At 43.6% G+C, this 11,089-nt stretch overlaps 4 protein-coding genes across 23 annotated transcripts in view; 1 reads left to right on the forward strand and 3 right to left on the reverse strand.

Annotated features, from left to right (window-relative positions):
* The window catches only part of LOC117892288 (myosin-9), a 37,607-nt gene extending 34,606 nt beyond the window's left edge, over positions 1-3,001 (reverse strand). For 9 of the 19 annotated variants that reach the window (XM_034798419.1, XM_034798420.1, XM_034798415.1 and 6 more), the window contains exons 1-2: positions 2,921-3,000; positions 928-1,454 (exon numbers count right to left, since the gene is read on the reverse strand). The gene's annotated coding sequence lies outside the window, so the exon portion shown is untranslated. Of the gene's footprint in view, positions 1-927; positions 1,455-2,920 lie in introns of all 19 variants that reach the window. The other 10 variants (XM_034798428.1, XM_034798427.1, XM_034798424.1 and 7 more) reach the window with 5 other exon arrangements.
* An 850-nt stretch (positions 3,002-3,851) lies between these two features.
* Positions 3,852-4,716, reverse strand: LOC117892300 (MRG/MORF4L-binding protein). The gene is made up of 2 exons (XM_034798445.1): positions 4,197-4,716; positions 3,852-4,139 (listed from the first exon to the last, which is right to left on the reverse strand). Exons 1-2 carry the CDS (start codon positions 4,612-4,614, stop codon positions 3,949-3,951), a joined length of 609 nt encoding a protein of 202 aa, XP_034654336.1. The 5' UTR covers positions 4,615-4,716; the 3' UTR covers positions 3,852-3,948.
* A 309-nt stretch (positions 4,717-5,025) lies between these two features.
* On the forward strand, positions 5,026-8,331 carry LOC117892301 (guanine nucleotide-binding protein subunit gamma-1). Of its 2 annotated transcripts, none has more exons than XM_034798447.1 (2): positions 5,026-5,087; positions 5,923-8,331. In XM_034798447.1, exon 2 carries the CDS (start codon positions 5,943-5,945, stop codon positions 6,153-6,155), a length of 213 nt encoding a protein of 70 aa, XP_034654338.1. In that variant the 5' UTR covers positions 5,026-5,087; positions 5,923-5,942; the 3' UTR covers positions 6,156-8,331. The 2 variants fall into 2 exon arrangements, with proteins under 2 accessions (XP_034654338.1, XP_034654337.1); XM_034798446.1 differs by having other exon boundaries at positions 5,041-5,087; positions 5,767-8,331.
* Positions 8,332-8,755: 424 nt separating this feature from the next.
* LOC117892294 (T-complex protein 1 subunit theta) lies at positions 8,756-10,784 on the reverse strand. The gene is given in 4 exon segments (XM_034798436.1): positions 8,756-9,355; positions 9,414-10,057; positions 10,059-10,445; positions 10,624-10,784. Coding segments are annotated over 4 exon segments (1,641 nt in total). The 5' UTR covers positions 10,684-10,784; the 3' UTR covers positions 8,756-8,805.
* Between the last annotated feature and the right edge of the window lie 305 nt (positions 10,785-11,089).

The raw sequence follows: 11,089 nt of genomic DNA on the forward strand, positions 1-11,089 counted from the left end.
CTTGGCCTATGCTGCAATACACACACACACACACACACACACACAGACACACATGGACAGACACACCACAAATAAGGTTAAAATTTGAAATCAATAAAAATTATTCCATAGATCTAAAATTAGAGCAGGCAACTGATACTCGCACCACGAGGGTGCTGCACATAAAAAAGAAAAAGATTGACACGCAAACGGAGTTGGGGGGCAGGACTGGCTGTGACTGAGACTGACAAATCATGCGAGCAATCCAAATCGAAACGACCTCCCCCGGTGCGTTTAGCGTTGAGCCTGCCCCATCATCCATGCATCCCATTATAAGTTTTCAAATTGCTTTGCCAAACTGATTGACACAGCCTCGACTGTCGACTGTCGACTGGCGACTGATGACTGGCAATTGGCAACTGGCAAGCTGGCGACTGTCGGCTGGCGGAGCGTATGGGCAAAATCGAAATGGAAACTTACACTCTATGCATATTAAATCAAAAGACTAAGAACTAAAGACTAAGGAGCTCTAACTAGGGCTAAGAGTTCTTCAGGGTTTGTTAGTTACGAAATTAATTAGAGAGAGAAAATAAGTAGTAGAGTTACGGAGAGTAGTTGGAACAAAAGAGTTGATCGGATTAATGCATACAACACACACAAGACAGACAACTGATAACCGACTAGTGGCGGTCTGATTAAGTACTAGTACAGGGGCCAGTACAGTACTCACTGGCTACTGGCTACTGGCTACAGCAGGCATACGCACAAATCAGAAATCACAAATCAATATATCATCGCTTATAGTTTATGTACATCAAAATCGCAAATTGAAGTTCTTATGGAGAGTGTGTCTTTGTGTCGTTGTGGGTGGACATTGCCCGTGTGGTTGCTTCTGTGGTTGTGTTGCTGTGTGTGTGGTTGTGGTTGTGGTTGTGGTTGAGTGCTCACCCGTTTTGCTTAGACGATGAATTTTGAATGATTTTTGCTGACGAACTGGAGGCGTATGAAAATTGCTTTTGCTCCTGCTTCTCCTGCTCCTGCTGCTGCTCCAGCAGCTCCTCCTCCTCCGTTTGCTTCCTGTTCTATTAGCCGCAACAATTTGTTGGCTCACTCACACTCATGCACACTCGCACACACACACATATACATATAGACCGAATGCACTGGCTACATGTGTGGTGGGGGAGTGTGGGGATGGGGCAGGCGTTCAGGCAGGCAGTGTTGTATCGTTACTTTTATTGCTGTTGTTGCAGAGTCGTCAGACGGTGGCGTTGTCGGCTCAATGGGCATTTCCGTTTCCGTGTGGCCCTTTCCTTTCGCTACCTTCCGCTATATCCTTCTGCTGCTTGCACTAATTTAGTTGATGGCACTTTTTAGTTAGTTTGTTGACTTCTGCGGTGCTTGTTAGTGGCCCTCTGTAGTTGGCTAATTGCATTTTGTGTTTGATTTTAACCGGTTTTGTTTTATGTACATGGCTGCGTTTGGGTGTGTGTGTGGTGTGTGTGTGTGGGTGTGTGTGTAGAGAGGAAGATAATTAAATTGAGACCGCATCTGCATCAGTTAAAAACTCTCTCACTCTTGATAAACTTAATAAACTAATTAAAAGGATGCCCGTTTTTGTTGTTGTTCTTATTGTTGCTGTTGCTGTTGTTGTTGCTGTTGGTTTATTGTTGTGCGCTTTGAGTGCTTTTAGTGGCTCGTGCCCAACGAGGAATTTATAAAGTTGGGAGTTTGGGGCATGCTCCACGCTCCCCACTTCACACACTCGCACTCCACTGACCCCCCGACAAAGCCACTGACACACATTCGACGCACGAAGCACACACACACACACACACACACACACAAAGGGGAGAGAGACAGAGAGCGAGCGAGGAGTCAGTGAGGGAGTTGAAGAGTTCTCCGCAGATTGGAGTGGCAAAAAGAGAGCGAGAGAGAGCGGTCGAGCGAGTGGGAAAGCTACGCACGAGATACGTTCCCGAACAGCGTAACGTTCGACGTAACGGTGAACGAATTACGAGGGAAGTGGGAGGCAAAGGGCGCGGTAGGGGGTTCCTACAACATAATGCTGGCACCACCACCACCACCTTCTGCTACTTCGTTTGCCGCTCCCCCCGCAGCCTGCTCTGCCGCACCGCAAGCTTATAGCTTTTCCAACTTAATGTCTCCCTCTGAGCGTCCCTGTATGCGTGCTTGCCTGCGTATGTGTATTCATGTGTGGGAGTGTGTGGTTCGGGGGAGGGGAGTTGGAGGGGATATCTCGCATGGCTTATATGTAGGTTGAAGCAATTTATAATAATTTTGCTTTTCCCCTCAATCGATACACCGTTTAGTGGGCCAACAACAAGAACCAGAACCACACTTCACTTGTCCGCTCTTTGATTGATGGATTGCACAGGTATGGGTGAATGTATGTGTGTCTGTCTGTCTGTGTGTGTATCGGGGAATATTCGTAGAGTATTTATTGGTTTTCATTTTGGGGAGCTTTCATTGAGTTTTCCTCGTATGCGGCACTTGGTTTTCTTCCGTTTTTAGTCGCGTTTCTTTTCGCACATTTTACAGGAAATCACTTTTCTGTATCCAGGGAGCAGCCTCTAGCGGAATTGCTGCTACACACGCATACAAAGACACACACTCACGTTCACGTTCACATTCACAATCGCATTTACATTCACATTCACATATACCTATGCTATAAACGATTGCACACCTACACACACACAGACCACAGAGAGACTAATTTGGATTTGATCTATTTCAAAGACAATTGTGAGGTGCTGATGGAATTTTTTTGCTGCCTTCTATTTCACTTTTCTCGTCTCGAATGCAATTAAGCTGAATTTTTCTTGGCCTTATACATTTCTCAGTCAGATACATATACTCTGCATGTGTGTGTGTGTGTGTACGTGTGAGGGAATTCGTTGGTGTGTATATTCCTAACCCAAAAATTGGTTGTGCGGCAGCTGAGGTGGCCCGTTTTCGGCAACGCCGTTGTCCAACTAACTACCCTCAAAGAACTGAGCGCCGCTCGTCCGTGCCAGTCGCTGTTATAGTCGCCTCAAGTGGTGAGTTTTCCGACCTCTCCCCAGCTTCTAGCCTAGGAATAGTAAGCGAGCGGCACTCAGTCAGCCAGCCAGTAAGAGAGACTCTCTCTCTCTTGGCCGATTACAATCAATGAATTTTCCTGTCGGCGCTCGCGCACTTTTCCGACTGCTGGCATTTGCTTTGTAATTCCGACATTCCGAAATCAAGCTATGAAACCACCACATTGCGTTATGCTCAAACGAGAATTCTGATACGTTCTTTGCCTACGTGTACAATTCAATGTTGGCAATGCTGCGCGCCAAAAATTTAAAGTGTTTCCTGCCCGAAAGTGTATGCTACAGTTAAAAGTAGTTCGCTTCTCGGGACTACTTTAGGTCGCAGTTGATTTTAATTTAATTTATTTTAGGTCCAGATAGAACTGTGTCGCGTGAAGGAAGGATGGCAACTTCCTTGTTTCTCTTCACTCCTCAGGATTGCTTCATCGCAGCGCAAAGAGTCGGCGGCAAAGGCGAAGATCATGGTAAATATAGGGCAACATCGTCCAATGGGAGATCCAAGATTATGCACTTTACGCTTTTCATATTTGAAAAACATCTTAAATCCAACCATTTCTCGTATCGGCCTTCGCTTGGAGAACTACTTCATCACGGTACAAACACGCACAATCCCCCGGATGATGGGAAACGAAGGCAGCAGATCTCTCTACGATCCGTCCATGTGGTGTCTTGCTATCGTGTCTTTTTTAATGGCTCTCTGCTCATTCTTGTAGACCATTGTATGCCATGCAAATGCCTTCATTGTACACATTGTATTATGCATATTATTTTACCGACATTATTTGTTAACTTAAGCTACATACATATGTATTTAGTAAACTCTATAGTTATTTGTTGTATTTTTAGTTTCCAGTCCGCGCAATGCACTTTAAATGCGACGACGCTTGCTGCTCTGCACTGGCGGTGGTGTGGTTGAGGGGCTGATCGATTCATTTGACATCGAGCCGCGTGTGCGCTTGGCTGGACGCTTGGGCAGATCAATGGGCTTGGCCGCTAGCTTCTTTTCGATGTCTTTTGAAGTGTTGGAGTGCACCTGTGCTTTGGTTGTAGCTGGCGGAGCTGCAATGCAAATATATTTCATCAGTAATGTATTCCGCATGCAAATGAATAACTTACCTTTGCCGTTGCTCTCTGCTGCTGGGGCAGCAACAGCTGATGGGCCATCTGTAGTTTCGTCGTTCGAGTTAACCTCTACCTTCTTTTTGGTCAATAGCGTTCCGTACTCTTGTTCTGGCAGGCAAAACTCTCGCTCCTCGTTTGGAAAGGGCAGCGTCTCCAGGTCGTCTAACTCCTTCAGTTTGTACATGGTGCCCAAGTGCTTCCAAATCAGTTCACTGGGCATCTCGCGATTCAGAGACTTTGAGAGCCGCTGCGCAATGCACGACATGTAGAAATGTTTGTTGATGCCCACCGGACGCAGTCCTTCCATGGCGTGGAAAAGCTGCAACTCCTCTTCCGCGGACCACTCATGGTCGCCTGTTGCCGGCAATGGGGCGGCCCCAGCTCCAGCCAGCCCCTTATCTTTGGCCATCATTTTTTTTTGTTTTGGCTTTTGGGTTGCCGCACGATGAATCTTGTATTTCAGTCGATGACGGGGGTATCGATATTTTGTTGTAGAGGGTATGCTCGGTGTTGCTATCGATGTTTGCCGATGAGGGCATGCAAGGTGTGCCCAGTGCACGGCGTTCTTATAGCTAAAAAAGTGTGAGACTTTTAAAATAGGCGAGATTGTAGAAAATTGAATCATCAATCTGATAAAATTACATTTGTAGTGCTGAGAGTCCTAGCCTACTGGTAGTATTAAACAGAAGATCAAAGTCGAGGAAAATGATTTAAGATTTACGGTATATTTACAGTACATTTTCCAAATGGAAGGGTATATTTCGGTATCTTTTCGAGGGTCTGATGGTATATTTTATCGATAAATCAGCGGTCACACTGTTTGGGTGTGTATCTTTTGCTGCTGGAGTTTCGGAAATACAAAAAATATTTAAAACAACAAAGCTGGTAAATAAGTAGTTGCGTTTGATTATAGTTGTGTGTTGTGTGTGCATTTAACCAAATTCCTTACTTCTAACGCTGTTTCACTGTGTCCGTCAAAATCTGTTAGCCATATGGGCATACATCTGTATGTATGTATGCACATGTGCACCTATGCAAATCTTCCTCTATAGCTGCAAAAAAAAGAAAAAAGTATTACTTGCTTTATTTTTTTTTTAAATCGTTTCGGAGATTCATATGTTATGCTGTTAATAGTGCCCGTTTACTTCTATCGTCTGTTCTTCTTATATTATTTAAACAAAACCTTGCCCTTGTTCTGTGCAGAAGTCAAGGTTTCGGTTGCTTGAGCTGAAAAGTTAATCATCGATCGATTAAACCATGTCTACTGACGTTTTCGTACATATGTCGCGCTGTGTTTAGCCCCTCATTTACATGTGTACCTATGCGTGACTCACAAATCTATCTCCTTCACTTTCGAATGTCTGAAACTCTACCTAACTAACTAACTCTCTTCCAAGCTGTGTCTACCTGCAGAAAAGAATATCTAATGTGCGTACATAGTATATGTTTAGCGTTGTGTCGCTGTCGCTTGTTTAATGTTGTACTGGTGTGGGACGCACACAATTGATCAAAATGTTTAAACGATTACCATGCTGCAATGCACTTCTTTTATTATTATTTCCAGCGAGCAATTAAGAATCATCCAAAACACCAAAACGAGCAGAGCTTTTGAACTCGCTAACCTTGTCCAGACCACACAACCACAACAAAAACCAAAACCATCCCCACCCACCCTTGTAATTGCATATCACAGTATCACTGAGAAACTTTTCAACCATAGGCCTATCCGAGACAGCCATCATGGACGTAATGTCATCATCTCTACAACAGCAACGCATTGTCGTTGATCAGCTGCGTCGCGAGGCGTCCATGGAGCGCCAGACCATTTCGGAGTCATGCGCCAAAATGATGAAGTACATCACGGAGCACGAGCAGGAGGATTACCTTTTGACTGGATTCACCAGCCAGAAGGTCAATCCATTCCGTGAAAAGTCCTCGTGCACCGTTCTTTAAGGAGGAGTTTGGAGTTTGCGATGTTCTGCATTAATATGCAGATCTTATAGTTTACTTTTAGTTTAGCAATGATGGATTCTAAATATGTATATGTGTAATAATGACACCAGTACCAGTCAACGCCACCTGGATCAATATATATCTCAATATAACTCTTTGTGCAAAAACTATAATAACAGCAAGCAAAGCAAATTGTCTCAAGCAATATATGTAGTTGCGATTGCTATGAATATATAACGATATATCAATATGTACCACTCACGTTAACAGGTGTATAAGGTTTACCAAGCCCACAGAAAGATTCCAAATTCATAATCGAAGCATTTGTCCCAAAGATATATCAGAGTTGTCTCTATCCGAATGGTAGTACTCGCGAGTATCCCAACAATTACGAAAATCAATGCGCTGACTACGGCATCTACTACCACTACTACTACTACAACAACTTCTACTACAACAACTACCTAAACTACAAGTATAAACCGAAACACACACATATATACCTTATTATCAACAAGAATAATCCGACATACAAATTTATCAATAAACGTAAACCCAACAGAAGATACATATATTTTGGCTTCTTATTTCGAGAAATATCTGTTATATTTATTGAATATTGATATTGATAAATGACAACAATGGAATCGAAGAGAATATCGTTGTATTTTGAAAGAAAAAGAGAGCCGCGCAGCTCGTTGACCACCAATTGCAATGGATGGATCATGGAAACTACTAAAATGAAAACAAAACAAGCAAAAATGCAAAATATACGCAAATATATTATCGAATTACTTTAAAGGCTTTAAAAATGAGCAGAAATGCAACAATGAAACCCACAAGCTAGTTGAACTTATCGCAAACTTTAGTGCGTTTATTATCAAGTTTTTCTTAGTCCAAATATATTACGAACTGCGGTAGTAGCGCAGCAAGCACATATAATACCAAAGAATGGAACAAATCCAATATTTAACTCTCTCTCTATAGCGTAGTTTATCCATTTTGATTCACACAATATGCCAATATCCAATGAAAATTAATGATTTGTAATTTGCATTTTAGAACAATAATTCATTTCAGTTAAACCAGGCAAAAGTCCGTAAATTTTCTGCACTTTTCCGATTATGTGACAAAGAATGTGTGATTTTTGTTTCCAAAATACTCTGTGAAAATATCTTTAACTGTTGACACTCTTATTGTTTCCTACAGACATCACAAACACATCCATTCATGGTCATTGAAATGAGTTACGGGCAATATACTAAAATGTAATTAGCATGAAACGCAAAGTAATAACAGGAGAAAAGCTATTTTTATACACTCTAACGTGGCAATGGGCATATTTGTATGGTATTGGAATGAATAGAAATGTGATTTCAGTTAGCGAAGAAGGCACGCTTATCATACATCAATCATAATACCCCCCCACTCGTACATGTTAAATACAAAAACAAGATATGTTTATGTCGATTTTCATTGTGACAATTGTGTCAGCCTCCGGCCAGAGAAGACAAGTTGTGATGATGAAAATGATGCAACTATATAATTTAATCGGTCGGTTCTTCCAGTGTTGCATTTAAATAGTTATAAATTGGCGGTAACTTTAGTTGATAATGAAAAATCGTAGAGCAGAGTTAACATAGGAATCACACATTTTTGCAGAGGCGTTTCGTTTGAGAACTTTGTCCGAGATTTTGAGCCACAGTTTGCTGTCGTGAGCAAACAGCAAAATGTGGCACAAAATTAACATTCGGATGGATTTTTGAGAATTTTGAGTTTGGTGGCCTCCAGATCAAAACTGCAGTTGGTTTAGAAGCCCACACATACTTTCCGACATTTAGCAGAACAATTTTCGATTTGCCAAACACTTTTTTGCATTCAAATATTTATTCTTTCGATAGATACTTTCGTTTGTTAGGGCTAGCCAGCTGGGGGTTTGCTGCGGCGATTGGGCGAACGAACCATCCAATGGAGCACGGATGGATTCGGGCCCAATCCGTTCGCTACGGGCAGACCCCGCGTGCAATTGTTACCACTATTAATATGAAAAGGTAACCACAAAAAATAACAAATCACCAGCACTCAAATTCATGTACATCGAGACCAGATATCACAAGAGATTTAACAAGTTTTATTCACTTCAATTGAAAAGCGACAACGAGATCGTATTTTATTCGAAAATTAATACAAATATTTTGGGACCGCACCGTCTCGCCCCCCAATGGGATGGGAGACGTTTGCCGAGTGTCCACACAAATATTATTGAAATGTATCTGCAAATAAGCATTTGAAATATCTACTGTACCCAACTCAAATGAACAAAACAATTAATCGTTTGCTTATATTCCAAAAATAAAAATGCGATAACTAACATAGAAGAGTTATCCTAGCGGTGGCACCAGGTTCGGTGCGAAAACACACCCAAACATTGTTTTATTTACCCAATAATGAACCAGAATTTTGTCTCAGTTTTCGTAAGTTATGTTTATTAATACAAGAAACTGTTTGTGTGTGAGTGTGCATGTAGACATGTGTGGGGGTGAGAGATGTTAATGAAATTTATAATTTCCACGGCGAGTCGTGTGTGAAGCATACTTTGCAGGAGTGGGAGAAACTAGGGGTAGTATATTAGAGTGTTTGGGGGAGATGTTTAGCTCTCATCATCACTGCCGGCGGCCTGACGCGGCTTGGGACCACCGGCACGCTTGGCCATGATAATCTGGTCCACCTTTAAGATGGTTGTGGCCGCACCAACAGCATACTTGAGACCCCAGAACTTTCCTTGGTACAGATCGAAGAGCTTTGCCTTCGCCGCATCGATTGTGCTTGCCGTCTCCGCTTCAATGTCGAAGCCGATGTTCTTGCCGCTCTCGGAATTGTGAGCCAAGTACAATAGGTTGACAGCTTCGGTGCCATTGAATCCAGAGTTTTCGGCCAGGGCCTTGGGGAACACTTCCAGGGCGTTGGCAAACTTGCGCACGGAGTACTGCTCCAAGCCAGGCAAAGTGTCGGCATACGCAGACAGCTGGGTGGCCAGCTCAATTTCGGTGGCTCCGGCACCTGGCAGATAGCGCCCATCGCGTGTCAGGCACTTGAAGCTGTTCACGGCGTCGTCTAAGGCGCGCTCGATGTCGTCCATGAAGTTGTCTGTGGCACCACGAATCACAACTGTGGCAATGCGCGAGTCTTTGCCCTCATTCCTGGAACGAAAAAAGTATGAGTTTACTTGGACAGACATTATTTAATGGGATTACTCACCTAAATGCCACGATTGTTGTGTCTCCCAGCTCCTCAATGCACACCTTGTCGCAGTAGCCCAACTCTTCCTGGCTAGGCGTAGTAATACGCGGCAGAACTGTGGCGTTCACAGAACGACTCAAACGGCGCAGGTCGAACTTCGAGTTCAAACGCACAGCCATGAGGCCGTATTTGTTGAGAAAATGCAGGGCCATGTCACCTACCTTGCCACCGGCAACGATAACCTTAACACCGGCATCGGCAATAGCCTTGATCTGGTTCTCCAGCAGGCTCTCCTCTCCAGACGAGAACTTCATGAGTTCGTCAGCCGACTTAATCAATACTGTGCCCTTGGTCTCCGTCTGGATAATGTCCACGGGGCACGAGAAAATGGCGATCTTTGCCTTTTCGGCAAACGTGACATCACCCTCCACGAAGCGCTTGAAGACCATTCCACGGACTACTTCCGACTTGGGCAGACCACTGCCAAGGATCTTGCAGATGCGAATGTTGTCCACGTTGAATGTGCCCTCGTCAGGCAATATGGAGACGCAGGCCTTGCTCACCAGGTCATTGAGGAAGTCCTCCTGGCCATACTGTTTCGACATGATGGTTGTGCGCAGGACATCCTTAACCTTGTTAACATCACGATAGTCCTCGATTTTGATGGCAAACCAATTTGGGCAGAATTTCGAGTGCCTTCTCCAGCGCCTTTTCATAACCATCGGCGATTTCGGCAGTGGTGATGCCCAGTCGCAGCAGCTCCTCTGCAGACTCGAGCAGAGCGCCGGCAAGCACCACAACGAAGTTGGTGCCATCTCCGACCTCAGCGTCCTGCATTTGACTGGCCATGACGATCAGCTTAGCGGCAGGATGCTCAACATCCAGCTCTCGCATAATGGTTCCGGCATCGCTGGTCACAAACTGCTTCTCAATGTGGTTGATGATCATTTTGTTCATTCCATTGGGGCCGTAGGCGGAACGCATTGTCTGTGCAAACTCCTTGCAGGCACTGATGTTGCGGTAGACGGCTTCCTCGAGCCCGCTATACATCTGAGGACATGAGATAAATTATCATTTCAGACATTTTTCAAGAAAATGCATGACTTTTGCAATGGCGATGACTAATCACGCGCCTCACCGAAACGGCATGTTTTTATTTTTCACCGAATTTCAATGGAATCGGTGATAATATGGGCTATTCTTTCTACATCCTTTATATTACACTTACCCGGGCGCCATCCTTTAGCATCTGCGCTACTCCGGGTGCTTTTGGTACAGATAAAGCCATTTTTGTACACAGATTTCAATTTCACACAGCAAGTCGTCGGTAAATTCAAGCAAGTTTGTATAACCTCAAAGCAATCAGACGGCGGCGACGAATATTCTGGACCGAATTTGTATCGATGTTATTAGCGATGAGATGCAATATTTTCCAGGAAATTTGACGGCTACTATCTAAAGAATATATTTGCCTAAAATACGCTACTGTGGACGTCAAAAACGAATTTATATTATTATTTTTATCTATAACAGAACGTCCTAGTTACAGTTTTGATTATTTGTTGACAGTTTGGAAAAAGTAGCAATAGATATTTCATAAATTATTGCCGATAGTGAACGCGCCCAATGTTTCTGGTGATGGAATCAAATTTTAATCTATCGGCGACTACTACTTTTTATAAATCGGCGTCTTG

The sequence above is a fragment of the Drosophila subobscura genome, chromosome E (assembly GCF_008121235.1).
Source record: "Drosophila subobscura isolate 14011-0131.10 chromosome E, UCBerk_Dsub_1.0, whole genome shotgun sequence".
Classification (NCBI taxonomy): domain Eukaryota; kingdom Metazoa; phylum Arthropoda; class Insecta; order Diptera; family Drosophilidae; genus Drosophila; species Drosophila subobscura.

What these genes read in the sequence shown, in the direction of transcription:
- LOC117892300 (XM_034798445.1), bottom strand. Translation starts at nt 4,614, where the DNA reads ATGATGGCCAAAGATAAGGGGCTGGCTGGAGCTGGGGCCGCCCCATTG. An exon ending in AGCAGAGAGCAACGGCAAAG is followed by an intron (nt 4,140 to 4,196) that starts GTAAGTTATTCA and finishes TTTGCATTGCAG; the next exon opens with CTCCGCCAGCTACAACCAAA.
- LOC117892301 (XM_034798447.1), top strand. Translation starts at nt 5,943, where the DNA reads ATGGACGTAATGTCATCATCTCTACAACAGCAACGCATTGTCGTTGAT.